This window comes from Pristiophorus japonicus, chromosome 2 (assembly GCF_044704955.1).
Source record: "Pristiophorus japonicus isolate sPriJap1 chromosome 2, sPriJap1.hap1, whole genome shotgun sequence".
Taxonomy (NCBI): Eukaryota; Metazoa; Chordata; class Chondrichthyes; family Pristiophoridae; genus Pristiophorus; species Pristiophorus japonicus.
Window position 1 is genome coordinate 68398096 of NC_091978.1, and position 24327 is coordinate 68422422.

The 24327-nt window shown below is 45.9% G+C and overlaps 1 protein-coding gene across 4 annotated transcripts in view; it reads left to right on the forward strand.

Annotated features, from left to right (window-relative positions):
- The window catches only part of LOC139239187 (mucosa-associated lymphoid tissue lymphoma translocation protein 1-like), a 237785-nt gene that overhangs the window by 85590 nt on the left and 127868 nt on the right, over window positions 1-24327 (forward strand). For all 4 annotated transcript variants that reach the window (XM_070867826.1, XM_070867851.1, XM_070867835.1 and 1 more), the window contains one exon: window positions 19333-19499. In XM_070867826.1, the coding sequence (XP_070723927.1) occupies window positions 19333-19499 (167 nt within the window). The remainder of the gene's footprint in view (window positions 1-19332; window positions 19500-24327) is intronic.

Consider the following 24327-nt stretch of genomic DNA (forward strand, 5'->3'; position numbering starts at 1 on the left):
TATTTCATACTGTATAATTGTAGTGTAGTCACCTTAAGAGACCTAGCCACTCAATAGCTGGTATAAAGTTTGTTACGGCCATGGAAGGAGCATCCATGTTGAGGCCTGTCAGACTGTTAATCAGCTGGTGAATCAACCCACTACGTCCCACTATTCTCCAAAGGTGAAGAGTGTCAAAATACGAAAACAGTGACAACCTTAAGAAGCCAATGTGCGTGGTTTCAGGGAAAGTTGCTGTAAGTAAGGAAGCTGAAAAAACACAGGATATGATCAATAAGGTCATGCTGCTTAAATGAACATGCCAAAACAAGGCATTGCGATGACCTTAGTTTTTGGAAGGCTCAAAGATAAGCTCATCCTCATACCTAATTGAAATATACTTCTATTTTTTTTTAAATCCCCACAACACCGAAATAAACCTCCTGATTAAAGCTGTCACATTTTGCTCCTTCTGATGATGGGACGCTGGAATTTGTCCCCATAGCCTCATTGCCCCTCCCCATTCCCAATGATTTTAGTGGAGCAGGAGGACTGATGTCAGTGCTGAGACTCGAGAGCTAAATAAAATATCATGTTCAACACCACAGCCTTAGAAATAACAGGTCAGAAAAGGAGAATATTTTTTGCATGACTACTTTGGGAAATAGGCTGGAATTTTCTGGGTTGGTAGCAGGTGCAATTGATGGCAAGTCGGGTGGGAAAGTTAGTATTTTTTAATCTCACGTCCACGCGCCTTTCCCCCAGGCGCGTCTGTTATCACGGAGACTACCCAACCGGCAGCAGTGGCCGATCCAATTTAAATGATTTTCAGGGAGTTAGCGGGCAGTTAAGAGCCTTTTTTCATTTACTTTTTAAATTTCCCTGTATAGCCAGGGGATTCATGCTGTTCACGAACCACGTCTGCCAACCTGAGACAGGAGTTCAGTGGCCATTCCTCCAGCTGATTACTTGACGGCATGAAATGTACAATAAAAGCTCCCATCTGACAGATGATCACTTTCCTCAGGCAGAAGCTGTTGCTCAGTCCATTTCCAGCACAGATTCTGCAGGCTGCAAGTGTTTCCAGCAAAGTGGCTATCCAGTGTCACCTCTTTGGAAGAACCTCTCTCACCACTGACAGAATGCTTCTGTCATCTGTACTTCACCTGCCGTCAATTCCATCAACATGGGTTCCATTTATACTGTCTCACCTTGGTCCTCAGAATCGGACCACGATGAGCCACACCACCACCATCACCACCACCACCACCAACAACAACAGCAGCAGCACCACCACCAACCTTCTCCGCAATCATCTGATGCTGCACAGGACACTGGGCATCAGCACCCAACCACATTGCTGCCTGGGAGGCCAGGGATGGCCTCATCATGGCCAGATTTAGTTAACTTTATGCTGTACACCCATATGGCTGCCACATGATGCCCCAGGTTGGCACCGCCCCACACCACCATCATAAAGCATATCTACAATGACCAAGCCATTCCATTCCATCAGCATTGCAGGGGGTGCTGTTATGTCTCACCATTAACTGCAACTCACTAAGCCACTTCCAAACGTGCCCACAAATCTGTCCAAGACCAGAAAGTGTTCAAAATAAAGATTTTTAAGTTTGACAGCACATTAACAGAAACTTTACAAGGCCATTGGATAAAAAGCTCAAGTGGCTACCCTTGTGTGTTAGTTTGTATGATTGCAGTAAGATGAGGATGTGTGTGAGGGGTGGCTAGTGAGATGGCGATGTGATAATTTAGATAGAGAGAGAGGAATGGGTGGAAGTGCAATGTATGTTGATGTGAGTAAGCATGTGCAGGAGTAGGGTGGGGAAGGCAGAGTAATGAGGATGTGATGAGAGGCACAGCAGGATGCAGTTGAGTGTGGCTTTGCAGTAACATTTCCTGAAGTAATGAGATCATTGAAATGTTTGCAGCACTGCACCCAGTTCCTCCTGACCACATCCCTGCTTGTGACCCCCTGTGCAATATGCAATCAGGCTGTGTTGGTCTCCTGGAGAGGTCTCTTCCGTCCATTGGAAGGGAAGAGGACCTCCCTGCATGCTCATTGACTCCCTCCATAAGCATATGGAGGGAGTCATCGGAGAACCTGGGTACAACCCTCTGCCTCTGTGCAGTCAATGTCCAAGTGCCTTACTATTCCTACCGTGTCAATTGCAGATAAGGCCATCTCTGACCATTTCCTTGTATCGCTCTCCATCCACATCCCCCTTCTCCCACCCAATCCTACTTCCTTCTGCATCTGCCCCTGGAAAAACTCTCTCCAGACTCTCTTACAACTGCACTTATCAACTCCAAACTGTCCAGCCTTTGGCCCTCCTTTTACCATGACATTTCTGCAGCCACCGATCTACTCAACCACAGCCTCACCACCAGCTTTGATGCCCTAGTCCCTATTAAAACGATTACTCTCTCTCACCCTGGCCATTCCCCCAGTACAGCCCTCCGCTTCGCTCCCTCAAGTCCAAGGGACGCAGACTTGAACGGATGTGACAGATAACTGGTTTAGCCATTCACTACCAGATCTGACTCGACCACATAAAGCATTATCAGGTCCTTCTCTTGTCTGCCAAAACTGCTCACTATTCCAGGGATCATTCTGGAATGCAAATATAACCCCTGGCTACTATTCTCTACTGTTAACTGTCTTCTGAAACCACCCTCCCTTGTCGCAACCACACTCCCCTCCAACAAACAATAAGTTAGAGGAGCTCATGAACTTCTTTGTCTCAAAGATTGAGACCATCTGATCAGCTGCCTCTGCCAGTTCCCTTTCTTCCCCTAGCCCACCGGACCAAACTTCCTCTGAGGTTCCCCTGCCCTAGCCCTGAACTCTCATATTTAATTTCTCTTGATCTCCCCTCTTGACCTCTCCACGCTCATCTTGTCCATGAGACCCACTTCCTGCTCCCTTAACCCTATTCCCACTAAACTGCTGACCATCCAATTTCCTTTTCTGGCTCTCATGTTAGCTGACATTGTTAACAGTGCTCCTCGGGTACTGTCTCCCTCTCGTTCAAATCTGCCATCATCACCCCTCTCCTCAAAAAAAACAACCCTTGACCCCACTGTGCTTGCAAGCCACCGCCCCATCTCCAACCTCCCTTTCCTCTCCAAAGCCCTTGAACGTGTTGTCACCTCCAAAATCTGTGCCCATCTTTCCTGGAACTCCATATTTGAATCCCTTCAATCTGGTTTCTGCCCCTGCCACAGTACCGAAATGGCTGTCATCATCTTGTGACTGTGACAAAGGTAAACTTATCCCTCTTCCTCCTTCTCGACCTGTCTGCAACCTTTGACACGGTGGACCACTCCATCTTCCTCCAACGCCTCTCCACCACCATCCAGCTGGGTGGGACTGCACTCGCCTGGTTCCATTCTTGGCACCATGGCTGGCTCTGCTGCACAGGAGGGCAGGAAAAAGAGTGGGAGAGCCACGGTGATAGGGGATTCGATTGTAAGGGGAATAGATAGACGTTTCTGCAGCTGCAACCGAGACTCCAGGATGGTATGTTGCCTCCCTGGTGCAAGGATCAAGGATGTCTCGGAGCGGGTGCAGGACATTCTGAAAAGGGAGGGTGAACAGCCAGTTGTCGTGGTGCATATAGGTACCAACGATATAGGTAGAAAAACGAGATGAGGTCCTACGAGGCGAATTTAGGGAGGCGAATTTAGGGACCGGAACCAATGTCCTAGGGGGAGTGTTTGCTAGTGCTGTTTGGGAGGAGTTAAACTAATATGGCAGGGGGATGGGAACCTATGCAGGGAGACAGAGGGGAATAAAATGGAGACAGAAGCAAAAGATAGAAAAGAGAATAGTAAAAGTGGAGGGCAGAGAAACCCAAGGCAAAAAACAAAAAGGGCCACTTTACAGCAGAATTCTACAGGGTTAAAGTGTGTTAAAAAGACAAGCCTAAAGGCTCTGTGCCTCAATGCGAGGAGTATTCGGAATAAGGTGGACGACTTAACTGCGCAGATAGCAGTTAACGGATATGATGTGATTGGCATCACGGAGACATGGCTCCAGGGTGACCAAGGCTGGGAACTCAACATCCAAGAGTATTCAGCATTTAGGAAGGATAGACAGAAAGGAAAAGGAGGCGAGGTGGCGTTGCTGGTTAAAGAGGAAATTAACGCAATTGTAAAGAAGGACATTAGCTTGGATGATGTGGAATCAGTATGGGTGGAGCTACGGAATACCAAAGGGCAGAAAACGCTAGTGGGAGTTGTGTACAGGCCACCAAATTGTAGTAGTGAGGTTGGGGACAGCATCAAACAAGAAATAAGGGATGTGTGCAATAAAGGTATAGCAGTAATCATGGGAGACTTTAATCTACATATTGATTGGGCTAACCTAACTGGTAGCAATGCGGTGAAGGAGGATTTCCTGGTGTGTCTTAGGGATGGTTTTCTAGACCAATATGTCGAGGAACCAACCAGAGAGCTGGCCATCCGAGACTGGGTGATGTGTAATGAAAAAGGACTAATTAGCAATCTTGTTGGATGAGGCCCCTTGGGGAAGAGTGACCATAATATGGTAGAATTCTTTATTAAGATGGAGAGTGACAAAGTTAATTCAGAAACTAGGGTCCTGAACTTAAAAAAGGTAACTTTGATGGTATGAGGCGCGAATTGGCTAGATTAGACTGGCAAATGATACTTAAAGGGTTGACGGTGGATATGCAATGGCAAACCTTTAAAGATCATATATGGACGCACTTCAACAATTGTACATCCCTGTCAGGAGTAAAAATAAAATGGGGAAGGTGGCTCAACCGTGGCTAACAAGGGAAATTAAGGATAGTGTTAAATCCAAGGAAGATGCATATAACTTAGCCAGAAAAAGTAGCAAGCCGGAGGACTGGGAGAACTTTAGAATACAGCAGAGGAGGACAAAGGGCTTAATTAAGAGGGGGGAAAAAGGAAGCTTGCAGGGAACATAAAAACTGACTGCAAAAGCTTCTATAGATATGTGAAGAGAAAAAGATTAGTGAAGACAAACGTAGGTCCCTTGCAGTCGGATTCGGGTGAATTTATAATGGGGAACAAAGAAATGGCAGACCAATTGAACAACTACTTTGGTTCTGTCTTCACAAAGGAAGACACAAATAACCTTCCGGATGTACTAGGGGTCCGAAGGTCTAGTGAGAAGGAGGAACGGAAGGATATCCTTATTAAGGCGGGAAATTGTGTTGGGGAAATTGACGGGTTTGAAGGCCGATAAATCCCCGGGGCCTGATGGTCTACATCCCAGAGTACTTAAGGAAGTGGCCCTAGAAATAGTGGATGCATTGGTGATCATTTTCCAACAGTCTATCGACTCTGGATCAGTTCCTATCGACTAGAGGGTTGCTAATGTAACACCACTTTTTAAAAAAGGAGGGAGAGAGAAAACAGGTAATTTTGTACCAGTTAGCCTGACATCGTTGGTGGGGAAAATGTTGGAATCAATCATTAAGGATGAAATAGCAGCACATTTGGAAAGCAGTGATAGGATTGGTCCAAGTCAGCGTGGATTTATGAAGGGGAAATCATGCTTGACAAATCTTCTGGAATATTTTGAGGATGTAACTAGTAGAGTGGACAGGGGAGAACCAGTGGATGTGGTGTATTTGGACTTTCAAAAGGCTTTTGACAATGTCCCACACAAGAGATTGGTGTGCAAAATCAAAGCACATGGTATTGGGGGTAATGTACTGATGTGGATAGAGAACTGGTTGGCAGACAGGAAGCAGAGAGTCAGGATTAACAGGTTCTTTTCAGAATGGCAGGCAGTGACTAGTGGAGTGCTGCAGGGCTCAGTGCTGGGACCCCAGCTCTTTACAATATATATTAATGATTTAGATGAAGGAATTGAGTGTAATATCTCCAAGTTTGCAAATGACACTAAACTGGGTGGCGGTGTGAGCTGTGAGGAGGACGCTGAGAGGCTGCAGGGTGATTTAGACAGGTTAGGCGAGTGGGCAAATACATGGCGGATGCAGTATAATGTGGATAAATGTGAGGTTATCCACTTTGGGGGCAAAAACACGAAGGCAGAATATTATCTGAATGGTGGCAGATTAGGAAAAGGGGAGGTGCAGTGAGACCTGGGTGTCATGGTTCATCAGTCATTGAAGGTTGGCATGCAGGTACAGCAGGTGGTGAAGAAGGCAAATGGTATGTTGGCCATCATAGCAAGGGGATTTGAGTATAGGAGCAGGGAGGTCTTAGTGCAGTTGTACAGGGCCTTGGTAAGGCCTCACCTGGAATATTGTGTTCAGTTTTGGTCTCCTAATCTGAGGAATGACGTTCTTGCTAGTGAGGGAGTGCAGCGAAGGTTCACCAGACTGATTCCCGGGATGACAGGACTGACATATGAGGAGAGACTGGATTGACTGGGCCTGTATTCACTGGAGTTTAGAAGGATGAGAGGGTACCTCCTAAGAACATATAAAATTCTGACGGGACTGGACAGGTTAGATGCAGGAAGAATGTTCCCGATGTTGGGGAAGTCCAGAACCAGGGGACACGGTCTAAGGATAAGGCGTAAGCCATTTAGGACTGAGATGTGGAGGAACTTCTTCATTCAGAGAGTTGTTAACCTGTGGAATTCCCTGCCGCAGAGAGTTGTTGATGCCAGTTCATTGGGTATATTCAAGAGGTAGTTAGATATGGCCCTTGCGGCTAAAGGGATCAAGGGGTATGGAGAGACAGCAGGAACGGGGTACTGAAGTAATGATCAGCCATGATCTTATTGAATGGTGGTGCAGGCTCGAAGGGCCGGATGGCCTACTCCTGCACCTATTTTCTATGTTTCTATGTTTCTATGTTTCTTATCTATCTAATCGTAGCCAGACCATCACCTGCAATACTTCTCTTTCCACTCCCGCATCATTATCTCTGGTGTCCCCCAAGGATCTATCCTTGGCCCCTTCCTATTTCTCATCTATATGTTGTCCCTTGGCAACATCATCTGAAAACACTGTGTCAGTTTCCACATGACACCCAACCCTTCCTCACCACCATTTCTCCTGACTTCTCCAAGGTCTCTAAATTGTCAGACTGCTTGTTCAACCAGTAGTGAATGAGCAGAAATTTTCTCCAATTAAATATTTGGAAGACCGAAGCCATTGTCTTTGGTCCCGCCACAAACTGCGTTCCCTAGCCACTGACTCCATCTCTCTCCCGAGCTTCTGTCTGAGTCTGAACCAGACTGTTTGCAACCCAGGTGTCATATTTGACCCTGAAATGAGCTGCTGGCCACAAATCTGGGACATAAATAAGACAGCCTATTTCCACCTCCATAACATCACCCGCCCCTGCCCCTGCCTCAGCTCATCTGCTGCTGAAACCCTCATCCATGCCTTTGTCACTTCTAGACTTGACTACTCTAATGCACTCTTGGCTGGTCTCCCACATTCTACCCTACATCAACTCGAGGTCATCCAAAACTTGGCAGCTGTGTACTAACACGCGCCAAGTACCGCTCACCTATCACCTTTGCACTCGCTGACCTATATTGGCTCCCGGTTAAGCAACGACTCAATTTCAAAATTCTCATCCTTGTTACAAATTCCTCCATGGCCTCGCCCCTCCCCATCTCTTTAATCTTCTTTAGCCTCAGAACCCCCCCAGATGTCTGCACTCCTCAAATTCTGCCCTCTTCAGCATCTCTGATTATAACTGCTCTACATTGCCTTCAGCTGCCTAGGCCACAAGCTCTGGATCTCCCTTCCTAAACCTCTCCGCCTCTCTATCTCTTTTTCCTCCTTTAAGACATTCCTTAAACCATACCTCTTTGACCAAACTTTTGGTCATCTGCCGTAATTTCTTCTTAAGTGGCTCGTTGGCAAATTTATTTGTTTTGTCTTAAAATACTCCTGTGAAGTGCCTAGGGATGTTTTACTACATTAAAGACGCTATATAAATACAAGTAGTAGTTGTTGTTTGCAGCCTTCCAGGATTTATTTGCCATAGAGGGAGTGCAACAAAAGTTCACCAGACTGATTCCTGGGAAGGGGGGGATTGTCCTATGAAGAGAGATTGAGTAGACTCGGTCGATATTCTCTAGAGTTTAGAGGAATGAGAGGTGATCTCTTTGAAACATACAAAATTCTTACAGGGCTTGACAGGGTAGATGCAGGGAGGATGTTTCCCTTGGCTGGGGAGTCTAGAACCAGGGGTCACAGTCTCAGAATAAGGGGTCGGCCATTGAGAGGAGACATATCTTCACTCAAAGGGTGGTGAATCTTTGGAATTCTTTACTCCAGAGGGCTGTGGAAGCTCAGTCATTGAATACATTCAAGACAGTTCTGACTAGGGGTCATCGACCTGAAACGTTAACTCTGTTTTTCTCTCCACAGATGCTGCCTGACCTGAAATTTTCAGCATTTTCTGTTTTTATATTCGAGACAGAAATCAATAGATTTTTGGATATTAAAGGAATCAAGGGATATGAGGATAGTGCAGGCAAGTGGATTTGAGATAGAAGATCAGCCATGATCTCATTGAATGGCAGAGTAGGCTCGAGGGTCCGAATAGCCTACTCCTGCTTCTATTTCTTATGTTCTTGTGTCGTGCACTGACAGTACTATGTTAGATTAAATTTCAAATGTTATGTGGCCATGGTCCCTTTAATGATCCCAGCTGAAAACACATCATGACTGACGTCACCAGACCTGCTCCATCTAATTGGGCTGGGTAACGAGCTGGGCGAGCTTAATAGGCCCAATAAGGTAAGTTCATTTTCTACAGTGGAACGGAGCCAGCACTGGGGTCGGGACCCGACATGGTCACTGCTCGCATTGGACCCGCCAAGGTAATGAAAATTCCGGCCAAAGTCTTATCCTGTAATAATCTTTGTAGTGAATGGTTTTGTAGACCTGATTATAAACCACAGTGTTGCAATGTGTTATGAAAGTTGGTAGTAAAATGGATGTAAATTAAGGGGAAATAATCACTGTACTTGCTGTGATGTGACGCATTGGTTCCTTCATTACTACATAAACTATACAAAACACATGGGTATATTTCTCTTGTGTATAAATTAAGGAAAAACTCTTAGGAAAATACCGTCATGAAGCCATGAGTTAAGAAAGGAATTTTGTTTTTAATTTCAGTGATCCTGTGCTCTAAACTTTGAGCTTCTCTTGAAGGGAATACTGGTCAGAAAAGGGTTAAAACATCATTATCATAGGCAGTCCCTCGAAATTGAGGAAACATAGAAAATAGGTGCAGGAGCAGGCCATTCGGCCCTTCGAGCCTGCACCGCCATTCAATATGATCATAGCTGATCATGCAACTTCAGTACCCCATTCCTGCTTTCTCTCCATACCCCTTGATCCCTTTAGCCATAAGGGCCACATCTAACTCCCTCTTGAATATATCCAACGAACTGGCCTCAACAACTTTCTGTGGTAGAGAATTCCACAAGTTCACCACTCTCTGGGTGAAAAAGTTTCTACTCATCTCGGTCCTATATGGCTTACCCCTTATCCTTCGGCTGTGACCCCTGGTTCTGGACTTCCCCAACATCAGGAACATTGTTTCTGCATCTAACCTGCCCAGTCCTGTCATAATTTTATATGTTTCTATGAGATCCCCTCTCATTCTTCTAAATTCCAGTGAGTATAAGCCTAGCCGATCCAGTCTTTCTTCATATGTCAGTCCGGCCATTCCGGGAATTAGTCTGGTGAACCTTCGTTGCATTCCCTCATAGCAAGAACATCCTTCCTCAGATTAGGAGACCAAAACTGCCCACAGTACTCAAGGTGTGGTCTCCCCAAGGCACTGCACAACTGCAGTAAGACCTCCCTGCTTCTATACTCAAATCCTCTCACTATGAAGGCCAGTATGCCATTTGCTTTCTTTACTGCCTGCTTTACCTGCTTACCTACCTTCAGTTACTGATGTACCATGACACCCAGGTCTCGTTGCACCTCCCCTTTTATTAATCTGTCACCATTCAGATAATCTGCCTTCCTGATTTTGCCTTCAAAGTGGATAACCTCACATTATCCACATTATACTGCATCTGCCATGCATTTGCCCATTCACCTAACCTGTCCAAGTTACCCTGCAGCCTCTGAGCATCCTCCTCACAGCTCGCACTGTCACCCAGCTTAGTGTCATCTGCAAACTTGGAGATATTACATTCAATTCCTTTGTCTAAATCATTAATGTATATTGTAAATAGCTGGAGTTCCAGCACTGAACCTTGTGGCACCCCACTAGTCATGCCTGCCATTCTGAAAAGGACCTGTTTATTCCCACTCTGCTTCCTGTCTGCCAACCAGTTCTCTATCCAAGTCAATACATTACCCCCAATACCATGTGCCTTAATTTTTCACACTAATCTCTTGCATGGAACCTTGTCAAAAGCCTTTTGAAAGTCCAAATACACCACATCCATTTGGTTCTCCCTTATCCACTCTACTAGTTACATCCTCAAAAAATTCCAGATTTGTCAAGCATGATTTCCCTTTCATAAATCCATGCTGACTTGGACCGATCCTGTCACTGCTTTCCAAATGCGCTGCTATTACATCTTTAATAATTGATTCCAGCGTTTTCCCCACCACCGATGTCAGGCCAACCGGTCTATAATTCCTTGTTTTCTCTCTCCCACCTTTTTTTAAAAAGTGATGTTACATTAGCTACCCTTCAATCCATAAGTACTGATCCAGAGTACATGGAATTTTGGAAAATGACCACCAATGTATCTACTATTTCCAGGGCCACTTCCTTAAGTACTCTGGGATGCAGACTATCAGGCGGTGGGGATTTATCAGCCTTCAATCCCATCAGTTTCCCTAACACCATTTCCTGGCTAATAAGGATTTCCTCAGTTCCTCCTTCTCGCTAGACCCTCTGTCCCCTAGTATTTTGGGGAGGTTATTTGTGTCTTCCTTAATGAAGACAGAACCAAAGTATTTGTTCAATTGGTCTGCCATTTCCTTGTTCCCCATTATGAATTCACCTTATTCTGACTGCTAGGGGCCTACATTTGTCTTCACTAATCTTTTTCTTTTCACATATCTATAGAAGCTTTTGCAGTCAGTTTTTATGTTTCCTGCCAGCTTACTCTCATACTCTATTTTCCCCCTCCTAATTAAACCCTTAGTCCTCCTCTGCTGAATTCTAAATTTCTCCCAGTCCTCAGGGTTGCTGCTTTTTCTGGCCAACTTATATGCCTCTTCCTTGGATTTAACACTATCTTTAAATTCCCTTGTTAGCCACGGTTGAGCCACCTTTCCTGTTTTATTTTTATGCCAGACAGGGATGTACAATAGTTGTAATTCATCCATGTGATCTTTAAATGTCTGCCATTGCCTATCCACCGTCAACCCTTTAAGTATCATTCGCCAGTCTATCCTAGTCAAATCACGTCTCATACCATTGAAGTTTCCTTTCTTTACGTTCAGGACCCTAGTCTCTGAATTAACTGTGTCGCTCTCCATTTTAATGGAGAATTCTACCATATTATGGTCACTGTTCCCCAAGGGGCCACACACGACCAGATTGCTAATTAATCCTCTCTCGTTACACAAGACCCAGTCTAGGATGGCCTGCTCTCTAGTTGGTTCCTCGACATATTGGTCTAGAAAACCATCCCTTATACACTTCAGGAAATCCTCCTCCTCAGTATTGCTACCAATTTGGTTAGCCCAATCAATATGTAGTTTAAAGTCATCCATGATAACTGCTGTACCCTAATTGCACATGTCTCTAATTTCCTGTTTGATGCATCCCCAATCTCCCTACTACTGTTTGGTGGTCTGTACACAACTCCCACTAATGTTTTCTGTCCTTTGATGTTTTGCAGCTCTACCCATACGGATTCCACATCATCCAAGCTAATGTCCTTCCTTACTATTGCGTTAACCTCTTTAACCAGCAACGCTACCCCACCTCCTTTTCCTTCCTGAATATTGAATACCCCTGGATGTTGAGTTCTCAGCCTTGGTTACCCTGGAGCCATGTCTCCGTAATCCCAATTACATCATATCCTTTAATAGCTATCTGGGCGGTTAATTCGTTCACCTTATTATGAATGCTCTTTGCATTGAGACTCAGAGCCTTCAGGCTTGTTTTTTTAATACTCTTTGTACTTTTAGAATTATGTTGTAATGTGCCCCTTTTTGATTTTTGCCCTTGATTTCTCTGCCCTCCACTTTTGGTTTTCTCCTTCCTACCTTTTGCTTCTGCCCCCTTTTTACTTCCCTCTGCCTCCCTGCATAGGTTCCCATCCCCCTGCCATATTAGTTTAACCCCTCCCCAACAGCACTAACAAACACTCCCCCTAGGACATTGGTTCCGGTCCTGCCCAGGTGCAGACCGTTCAGTTTGTACTGGTCCCACCTCCCCCAGAACCGGTTCTAATGCCCCAGGAATTTGAATCCTTCCTCCTTGCACCATTCCTCAAGTCACATATTCGTCTGAACTATCCTGCAGTTCCTACTCTGACTAGCACGTGGCACTGGTAGCAATCCTGAGATTACTACCTTTTGAGGTCCTACTTTTTAATTTAACTCCTAGCTCCCTAAATTCAGCTTGTAGGACCTCATCCCGTTTTATACCTATATCGTTGGTACCTATATGCACCACAACAGCTGGTTGTTCCCCCTCCTCCTCCAGAATGCGATACAGCCGCTCCGAGACATCCTTGACCCTTGTACCAGGGAGGCAACATACCATCCTGGAGTCTCGGTTGCGGCCGCAGAAACATCTATCTATTCCCCTTATAATAGAATCCCCTATCACTGTAGCTCTCTCACTCTTTTTTCCTGCCCTCCTGTGCAGCAGAGCCACCCCTGATGCCATGCCATGATGCCTTCTCCTGATGAACCACCTCCCCCAACAGTGTCCAAAACGGTATAACGCAGGGGATCCCTGCACTACCTTCCTTCCCTTGCTCTTCCTGATGGTCACTCATTCCCTATCTGGCTGTGTAAGCAACTCACTAAACGTGCTATTCATGGCATCCTCAGCATTGCGGATGTTCCAGAGTGAATCCATGCGCAGCTCCAGTACCGCAATGTGGTCTGTCAGGAGCTGCAGCTGGGACACAGTGTCCCTGATTTCCCACATAGCACAGGAGGAGCTTAACATGGGTCTGGGCTCTCCTGCCATGACTTAACCCTTAGATTAACTTAATTTGGCAACAATGCCAAAGGTTTCTTACTGATAAGAAAAGAAGAACAAGATCAAATACTCACCAATCCACCAGCCAATCACTTACCCACTTGGCTATGATGTGACACTTCGATTTCTTTTTACTTCTTTGTTTACCTTCTGCTCCTGCCCCAGCTAGCTCCTCAAACTCCCACTGGCTGCTCCTATTGCCGCTCCCCGATGTTCATGCCCTTTTATGGGCAGCTCCTCGAACTCCCGCTGGCTGCTCCTTGCTTCCACTCCAAAAGTGAGTTCTCAGGTGACTGAACAGTCCAATACAGGAATTACAGTCTCTGCTGCAGGTGGGACAGACAGTCATTGAAGGAAAGGGTGGGTGGGGAGTCTGGTTTGCCGCACGCTCCTTCCGCTGCCTGCGCTTGTTTTCTGCATGCTCTTTGCGACGAGACTCGCCGCTCAGTGCCCTCCCAGATGCCCTTCCTCCACTTAGGGCGGTCTTTGGCCAGGGATTCCCAGGTGTGGGTGAGGTTGTTGTACTTTATCAAGGAGGCTTTGAGGGTGTCCTTGAAATGTTTCCTCTGCCCACCTGGGGCTCGCTTGCTGTGTAGGAGTTCCAAGTAGAGCGCTTGCTTTGGGAGTCTTGTGTCGGGCATGCGAACAATGTGGCCCGCCCAGCGGAGCTAGTCGAGTGTGGTCAGTGCTTCGATGCGGGGGATGTTGGCCTGATCGAGATAACTGACGTTGGTGCGTCTGTCCTCCCAGGGGATTTGCAGGATCTTGCTAAAAACACCACAGCCCCAATTATCTGATTCATGCTCACTTTGAACATGACTCGATGCTAGGCGCACTGAATTTACATTGGAATAACTACGGTTAGGGACATCTGGTCAGAAACATCCAAAGGATTAAATACTATGAAGCATTGCAGGAATTTTCACATAGCTATGTTATTTGCTTATATGTTAGGGTTAATGTTCCCAGAAATCTCTTGTAGTGTTTTTTGTCATGCTAGTAAGTCTGGGATTGATTGTGCCGGGATGCAAATCATCACTGAGAGAGAAGAATCTTTAACTATAGTTGAGAAAAGTGAAGAGGTCAGTGCAGGAGTGCATATCCAACAGAAGCAGACTTGGTCTAGACTCAAGAAAACCACTTGTCTGCTTGTCTTCCAGAGTACTGTGGTCTAAATAATGCTGTACAGATACCATCATTTAACTCGCAAACCCAATGTAATCGCATCAGCGATCTTGGTTGGATGCTTCGCGTTTGGAATGTCTTTCAGCGTTCAGGAGTAAAACAGGTTATTTCTAATTTTGACAGCATTATGGAAGATCATGACTGGGGAAATACTTTCGCAGTCAGACCATATCAGATATGTTGCAACTACATATCGACCTTCTGTCTTAATGCTAAATATCTCCATTGAATGCCAGTGGGAAAGATAGACACTGCTTTACCTATTGTGCAAGCTGTGACAAGTAAGTACATTTCTGTCTGCATTTCAATGAGTTTTGTAATATTTGTTGTTAAAATCGACATTGTCTTCCCTTGTCATGGTTTAAAATGAAGGATGGGAGATGAATTGTCTGCAGGAACACTCGGGTTGAAATTCTCATGTTGTATACCTCTGGTTAGCGCTAATGGGGCATGGACCTGTTTTTCCTGGTTTGGGGGTGTGGTGTGGGGGGATGCTACCGACTCCCGTGAAATTGTGCGGGAGGTAGTGGATGCGCGAATACGGTAGCGCCACACCCTGCCGGTATTACCCCGGGCCGTGGCAGTGTCTCGCGGCAACCCATATTAATACATTACCCCCAACCCCGTGAGCCCTTGCCTTGCGTAGCAACCTTTATGTGGCACCTTATCGAATGCCTTTAGGAAATCCAAATATATTGCATCCACTGGTTGCCTTTTATCTACCCTGCTAGTTACATCCTCAAAAAAAACCTCGAATAAATTTGTCAAATACGATTTCCCTTTCACAAAACCATGTTGACTCTGCTTAATCATATTATGGTTTTCTAAGTGCCCTGATACCACTTCCTTAATAAGGTATTCCAGCATTTTCCTGACGACCGATGTCAGGCTAACTGGCCTGTAGTTCCGTTTTCTCTCTCCCTTCTTTCTTGTATAGTGGTGTTAGATTAGCTACCTTCCATGCCGCTGGGACCATTCTCGAATATAGGGAATTCTGGAAGATCATGTGGATATAAACATCAACGTAGCCTAGTTTGGCAAAACAGCCTGTTTCTGTGTTATAATATTTATGTACCTCCTACATAATTAGTACTCTGCAATACTCTCTTCCTATTGTGTTTATGGGTGTTTGACAGCACTATGATTCTTCTGTGATGTTTAGTTCTGGTAAAAGTTTCAAACTCCATGGGTAAACTGGTAATGTATCTATAACATTGTAACTTGAAGTTCTATGAAAGATTTTTATCCAAAAGTACTGTTGCTTATCATATTTTAAGAATTCTGAGCTGAAAAGGGTACATTAACCCTTAGTGGACTGGTCGTTTTATTGTTATTAGTGTTTGTGCTGTTTCAGTATCTCGCTGTACCTTTTGGGTTCTATATATTATTTAACCAGTAAATAAATTTAGCACATAGCCTTGGTTTGCCAACGTGTTACTTTCTATATTTTAGAAGACCAGAGGATTGAGGTGAGCATCCAGTGAGTGATCATTTGAGATGAGAGGTTCATTCTTTAACATGACATGCTAACACAAGCAAGGTATATGTGAGGACATAGATTTTGGCTCAGACAAGTCTTCATCTGCTCATGGAAAACTATCTTTCAACCATGGGTACAAGTTTTGGAAGAAAAGCCTGAATTGTAACAGAACCTTCTCTGAATCAGTACTTATACCAGCAACTCTTGTACTTAAAATGATGGTTAAAGAAAAAGACAGAAAGGAGATGAGGAAAAGTGGAGGGCAGAGAAACCCAAGGCAAAGAACAAAAAGGGCCACTGTACAGCAAAATTCTAAAAGGACAAAGGGTGTTAAAAAAACAAGCCTGAAGGCTTTGTGTCTTAATGCAAGGAGTATCCGCAATAAGGTGGATGAATTAACTGTGCAAATAGATGTTAACAAATATGATGTGATTGGGATTACGGAGACGTGGCTCCAGGATGATCAGGGCTGGGAACTCGACATCCAGGGGTATTCAACATTCAGGAAGGATAGAATAAAAGAAAAAGAAGGTGGGGTAGCATTGCTGGTTAAAGAGGAGATTAATGCAATAGTTAGGAAAGACATTAGCTTGGATGATGTGGAATCTATATGGATAGAGCTGCAGAACACCAAAGGGCAAAAAACGTTAGTGGGAGTTGTGTACAGACCTCCAAACAGTAGTAGTGATGTTGGGGAGGGCATTAAACAGGAAATTAGGGGTGCATGCAATAAAGGTGCAGCAGTTATAATGGGTGACTTTAATATGCACATAGATTGGGCTAGCCAAACTGGAAGCAATACGGTGGAGGAGGATTTCCTGGAGTGCATAAGGGATGGTTTTCGAGACCAACTAGGGGGGAGGCCATCTTAGACTGGGTGTTGTGTAATGAGAGAGGATTAATAAGCAATCTCATTGTGCGAGGCCCCTTGGGGAAGAGTGACCATAATATGGTGGAATTCTGCATTAGGATGGAGAATGAAACAGTTAATTCAGAGACCATGGTCCAGAACTTAAAGAAGGCTAACTTTGAAGGTATGAGGCGTGAATTGGCTAGGATAGATTGGTGAATGATACTTAAGGGGTTGACTGTGGATGGGCAATGGCAGACATTTAGAGACCGCATGGATGAACTACAACAATTATACATTCCTGGCTGGCGTAAAAATAAAAAAGGGAAGGTGGCTCAACCGTGGCTATCAAGGGAAATCAGGGATAGTATTAAAGCCAAGGAAGTGGCATACAAATTGGCCAGAAATAGCAGCGAACCCGGGGACTGGGAGAAATTTAGAACTCAGCAGAGGAGGACAAAGGGTTTGATTAGGGCAGGGAAAATGGAGTACGAGAAGAAGCATGCAGGAAACATTAAGGTGGATTGCAAAAGTTTCTATAGATATGTAAAGAGAAAAAGGTTAGTAAAGACAAATGTCGGTCCCCTGCAGTCAGAATCAGGGGAAGTCATAACGGGGAACAAAGAAATGGCAGAACAATTGAACAAGTACTTTGGTTCGGTATTCACTAAGGAGGACACAAACAACCTTTCGGATATAAAAGGGGTCAGAGGGTCTAGTAAGGAGGAGGAACTGAGGGAAATCTTTATTAGTCGGGAAATTGTGTTGAGGAAATTGATGGGATTGAAGGCCGATAAATCCCCAGGGCCTGATGGACTGCATCCCAGAGTACTTAAGGAGGTGGCCTTGGAAATAGTGGATGCATTGACAGTCATTTTCCAACATTCCATTGACTCTGGATCAGTTCCTATCGAGTGGAGGGTAGCCAATGTAACCCCACTTTTTAAAAAAAAAAAAAGGAGGGAGAGAGAAAACAGGGAATTATAGACCGGTCAGCCTGACCTCAGTAGTGGGTAAAATGATGGAATCAATTATTAAGGATGTCATAGCAGCGCATTTGGAAAAAGGTGACATGATAGGTCCAAGTCAGCATGGATTTGTGAAAGGGAAATCATGCTTGACAAATCTTCTGGAATTTTTTGAGGATGTTTCCAGTAAAGTGGACAAGGGAGAACCAGTTGATGTGGTATATTTGGACTTTCAGAAGGCTTTCGACAAGGTCCCACACAAGAGATTAATGTGCAAAGTTAAAGCACATGGGATTGGGGGTAGTGTGCTGACATGGATTGAGAACTGGTTGTCAGACAGGAAGCAAAGAGTAGGAGTAAATGGGTACTTTTCAGAATGGCAGGCAGTGACTAGTGGGGTACCGCAAGGTTCTGTGCTGGGCCCCAGCTGTTTGCATTGTACATTAATGATTTAGACGAGGGGATTACATGTAGTATCTCCAAATTTGCGGATGACACTAAGTTGGGTGGCAGTGTGAGCTGCGAGGAGGATGCTATGAGGCTGCAGAGTGACTTGGATAGGTTAGGTGAGTGGGCAAATGCATGGCAGATGAAGTATAATGTGGATAAATGTGAGGTTATCCACTTTGGTGGTAAAAACAGAGAGACAGACTATTATCTGAATGGTGACAGATTAGGAAAAGGAGAGGTGCAACGAGACCTGGGTGTCATGGTACATCAGTCATTGAAGGTTGGCATGCAGGTACAGCAGGCGGTTAAGAAAGCAAATGGCATGTTGGCCTTCATAGCGAGGGGATTTGAGTACAGGGGCAGGGAGGTGTTGCGACAGTTGTACAGGGCCTTGGTGAGGCCACACCTGGAGTATTGTGTACAGTTTTGGTCTCCTAACTTGAGGAAGGACATTCTTGCTATTGAGGGAGTGCAGCGAAGATTCACCAGACTGATTCCCGGGATGGTGGGACTGACCTATCAAGAAAGACTGGATCAACTGGGCTTGTATTCACTGGAGTTCAGAAGAATGAGAGGGGACCTCATAGAAACGTTTAAAATTCTGACGGGTTTAGATAGGTTAGATGCAAGAAGAATGTTCCCAATGTTGGGGAAGTCCAGAACCAGGGGTCACAGTCTAAAGATAAGGGGTAAGCCATTTAGTTGATGAGGAGAAACTTCTTCACCCAGAGAGTGGTGAACCTTTGGAATTCTCTACCACAGAAAGTAGTTGAGGCCAATTCACTAAATATATTCAAAAGGGAGTTAGATGAAGTCCTTACTACTAGGGGTTCAAGGGGTATGGCGAGAAAGCAGGAAGGGGGTACTGAAGTTGCATGTTGAGCCATGAACTCATTGAATGGCGGTGCAGGCTAGAAGGGCTGAATGGCCTACTCCTGCACCTATTTTCTATGTTTCTATGTTAACAGGAAAAGGCCATTTGGCACAACAATTTACCCCCTTTTGGATTGATTTGAGCCATACCTACCTGCTTCTTTCCATATCCTTCAATCCATTATTCTTTTATACTAATGACTTCAAAGCCACACACAATGACTTAAGTTTATTACATTTTGGCTTAAAATGTTTGCCTACCTTCCCTTCTTGCTTCCAAGTTAGTACTTTGTTATTTAAACCCTTTGCAATGATTAACAACTTACTGGATCCACTTTGTTAGTTCCTTTCACGATCTCAGACATTACATGCAAACATTCTTTTTGCAGCTCGGAGGACTTGGACAAATGCTCACTGAAAGTATTGGATCCAGGAGGAAGCCCCAGTCGAAGTTTGCTCCATGTGCTGGGTAACCGGGGCGTGACTGTGAAAGATCTGTTGGAGTTCCTTCAAGCTATAGGACAGGCTGAAGCCTTTCAGCTTTTGAGAACTTCTGGTTAGTTTCAATACCTTTTCAATCATATGTTCACTGTGTATGTGGTGCATTTGCTGAGCATTATCATTTTTTGAAGAAAAATAGACCCTTGGTGCGGAGTACCAGGGCCTTCGGCTGGTGGGAATGGGACAACCCTGAATTTCCTATTAGATTTATTCGTAACTATCATATTTATGGCCCCTAGTTCTGGTCTCGTCTCCAAGTGAAAACATATTCTCTAAATCTACCCATCTTCTCTATATCGACCTAATCAAACCCTTTCATAATCTTAATGACCTCTATTAGGTCACCCCTCAGTCTTCTCTTTTTCTAGAGAAGAGACCCAGCCTGTTCAATCTTTCCTGATCGGTATAACCTCTCAGTTCTCGTCATTGTCACCATCATCATCATAATCATAGGCAGTCCCTCAGACCCAAGGAAGACTTGCTTACACTCCTGAAGTGGGTTCTTTGGTGGCTGTACAGTCCAATATGAGAGCCACAGACTCTGTCACAGGTGGGACAGATAGTCGTTGAGGGAAGGGGTGGGTGGGACTGGTTTGCCGCACGCTCTTTCCGCTGCCTGTGCTTGATTTCTGCACGCTCTCGGCGTTGAGACTCAGAGCGCTCAGCGCCCTCCCGGATGCACTTTCTCCACTTAGGGAGGTCTTTGGCCAGGGATTCCCAGGTGTCAGTGGGGATGTCGCACTTTATCAGGGAGGCTTTGAGAGTGTCCTTGCAACGTTCCGCTGCCCACCTTTGGCTCATCTGCCGTGAAGGAGCTCTGCATAGAGCACTTTGCTTTGGGAGTCTAGTGTCTGGCATGTGAACTATGTGGCCTGCCCAGCATAGCTGATCGAATGTGGTCAGTGCTTCAATGCTGGGGATGTTAGGCTGGACGAGGACGCTGATGTTGGTGCGCCTATCCTCCCAGGAGATTTGTAAGATTTTGCAGAGACATCATTGGTGATATATCTCCAGTGACTTGAGGTGTCTACTGTACATGGTCCATGCCTCTGAACCATACAGGAGATGGGTATTACTACAGCCCTGTAGACCATGAGCTTGATGGTGGATTTGAGGGCCTGGTCTTCGAACACTCTTTTCCTCAGGCGGCCTAAGGCTGCACTGGCGCACTGGAGGCGGTGTTGAATCTCTTCATCAATGTCTGCTTTTGCTGATGAGAGGCTCCCAAGGTATGGGAAATGGTCCATGTTGTCGAGGGCCACACCGTGGATCTTGATGACTGGGGGGTAGTGCTGTGCGGCAAGGACAGGCTGGTGGAGGACCTTTGTCTTATGGATGTTTAGCGTAAGGCCCGTGCTTTTGTATGCCTCAGTAAATACATCGACTATATCCTGGAATTTAGCCTCAGAATGCGCGCAGACGCAGGCGTCGTCCGCGTACTGTAGCTCAACGACAGACGTTGGAGTGATCTTGGACCTGGCCTGGAGGTTAAACAGCTCCCCACTGGTTCTGTAGTTTAGTTCCACTCCAGCGGGGAACTTGTTGACTGTGAGGTGGAGTATGGTGCTGAGGAAGATTGAGAAGAGACAATGACGCAGCCCTGTTTGACCCCGGTCTGGACATGGATTGGGTCTGTAATGGATCCGTTGGTAAGGATCACATCGTCGTGGAGCAGCGAAAGATGTTGACAAACTTTTGAGGTTTCCGAAACGGAGGAGGGTGCTCCATAGACCCTCGTGGTTGACAGTGTCAAAGGCCTTTGTAAAGTCGAAAAAGGCCATGTATCAGGGCTGGTGCTGCTCCCTGCATTTTTCCTGCAGCTGTCGCACTGCAAAGATCATGTCCGTTGTGCCCCATTGAGGACGAAATCCGCACTGTGACTCCGGGAGGAGCTCTTCTGCCACAGGGAGAAGACGGTTGAGGAGGACTCTAGCGACAGCTTTCCCAGTGGCTGATAGCAGGGAGATTCCCCTGTAGTTGCCGCACTTGGACTTGTCCCCTTTTTTAAAGATGGTCACGATCACTGCAACTCTGAGATCTCCCGGCATGCTCTCCTCCCTCCAGATGAGAGAGATGAGGTCATGTATCCGCGCCTAAAACGCCTCTCCGCCGTACTTTAGCGCCTCAGCAGGGATTCCATCCGCTCCCATAGCCTTGTTGTTCTTGAGCTGTCTTATGGTTTTTCCTACTTCGTGCAAGGTTGGGGTTTCACTGAGGTGGTGGTGGGTCACATGCTGCGGGATGGAGTTGAGATCACTCGAGTCAAAGGCAGAGTCTCGATTGAGGAGATCTTCGAAGTGCTCCTTCCAGCGGGCCCTGACTGCCTCGGTGTCCTTGATGAGTGTTTCCCCGTTCTTGGCCAGCAGTTGGGTGGGGACCGTAGGTGGCCTTGACTGCGATGAAGAATCCTTGCACATCTTGGCTGTCGGCCAGTTGTTGTATCTCCTGTGCTTTCTCCATCCACCACCTGTTCTTTAGGTCCCGGGTTTTTTGTTGGACCTCAGCCTTGAGCTGTCTGTAATGCTGCTTTACTGCTCCCGAGTTGGGTTGTTGCTTGAGGCTCAGAAATGCTCTGTGCTTGCGATCTATTAGTTCTTGGATCTCTTGATCATTCTCATCAAACCAGTCCTGGTGTTTCCTGAGTGCGTGACCAAGTGTCTCTTCGTCGGCACTGGTTATGGAGGCCTGGAGGGCAGACCAAGCGCTGTGGGCATTCAGCATCTCGGGGTCATCAAGGCAGTTCTCGTATCATTCTAGTACATCTTTTTTGCACCTTCTCCAGTGCCTTTATATCCTTTTAATAATATGGAGACTAGAACTGTTCATAGTACTCCAAATGTGGTCTAACTGAGGTTCTATACAAATTTGACAATTTCTCTGCTTTTCAATTCTATCCCTCCTAGAAATTAAACCTAGTGCATTGTTTGCTTTATTTATGGCCTTATTAACCTGCATTGCTACTATTAGTGATCTGTGTATCTGTACCCCTAGATTCCTTTGTTCCTCTACCCCATTTAGATACTTATTTTCCAAGGTGTACATGGCCTCCTTATTCTTCCTACTAAAATGTATAAACTCGCACCTATCTATAACAAAGTTCATTTGCTAATCACACACCCATTCTGCATGTTTATTAATTCAGAACCTGTGATTATATTGGAAAATAAAGATGGAAATTAAGTCAATTTAAAAAAAAATCTTCGCAATCTCAGTGAGTCAGGCAACATCTGTGGAGAGAAAAACAGATTTAATGTTTCAGGTCGATGACCCTTTGTCAGAACTGGTGAATGTTCAAAATGAACAGATTCTTAATGAGCACTGAAAGGGGGTGGGGAGGAAAGAACAGAAGGGAATGTCTGTGATAGGGTGGAAGACATGATAGATTAGAGAGACAAAAAGGATGATGGGCCGACTTGAGATGTTAATGGCAGAAGTTAGAAAAAGATTCGTCTAGATAGGGTGTGAATGGCTGAATAATTACTATGGGAAACAGTGAGAAAAAAAGCGTAAGATCGGGGGGGTTTAAAAAAAGGAGGAAAGGGAGCAAAATATGGGCAGAGGTTCTGGTCTGAAATTGTTGAACTCGATGTTGAGTCCAGAACGCTGTGAGTGCCTAAACGAAAGCTGTTCCTCGTGCTTGCGTTGAGCTTCATTGGAACAGTTAAGAGGCTGAGGACGGAGATGTGGGAGTGGAGTGGGGAATGAAAGTGACGGGCGACAGGAAGCTTGGGATCACGCTTATGGACTGAACGGAGGTGCAAAGCCGTCACCCAATCTGCGTTTGGTTGCCCCAATGTGGAGGAGACCACATCGTGAGCAGCAAACATGTTATACTAAATTGAAAGAAGTACAAGTAAATTGCTGTTTCACCTGGAAGGAGTATTTGGGGCCTGGACAGAGGGAAGGGAGGAGGTAAAAGGACAGGTGTTGCATCTCCTGCGTTTGCACGGGAAGGTGCTTGGGAAGCGGAGGGGGTGTTGGGGGTGACTGGTATGAACCAGGGTGTTATGGAGGGAGGACCGCCCCCCCCCTGGTGCGCAGAGGGATGGACCTCCCCAATCTTATGTAATTTTTTCTCTGTTTCCCATGGCATAAGAACATAAGAAATAGGATTAGGCCATTTGGTCCCTCGAGCCTGCTCCGCCATTCAATAAGATCATGGCTGATCTGATCATACACACAGCTCCACTTCCCTGCCTGCTCCCCATAATCCTTTATTTAAAACTGTCGATCGCCTCCTTAAATATATTCAATGACCCAGCCCCTAGCCCCTCTCTCTCTCTCTCTCTCTCTCTCTCTCTCTCCAGCCTCTCTCTCTCTCTCTCTCTCCAGCCTCTCTCTCTCTCTCTCTCTCCAGCCTCTCTCTCTCTCTCTCTCTCCAGCATCTCTCTCTCTCTCTCTCTCCAGCATCTCTCTCTCTCTCTCCCTCCCTCCCTCCCTCCAGCCTCTCTCTCTCTCTCTCTCTCTCTCCAGCCTCTCTCTCTCTCTCTCTAGCCTCTCTCTCTCTCTCTCTCTCTCCCTCTCCTTCTCCAGCCTCTCTCGAGCCTCTCTCTCTCTCTCTCTCTCTCTCCAGCCTCTCTCTCTCTCACCCTCCAGCCTCTCTCTCTCTCTCTCTCCAGCCTCTCTCTCTCTCCAGCCTCTCTCTCTCTCTCTCTCTCTCTCTCTCTCTCCTCTCTCTCTCTCTCGCCTCTCTCTCTCTCTCTCTCTCTCTCTCTCTCTCTCTCTCACTCCAGCCTCTCTCCCTCTCTCACTCCAGCCTCTCTCCCTCTCACTCCAGCCTCTCTCCCTCTCACTCCAGCCTCTCTCCCTCTCACTCCAGCCTCTCTCCCTCTCACTCCAGCCTCTCTCCCTCTCACTCCAGCCTCTCTCCCTCTCACTCCAGC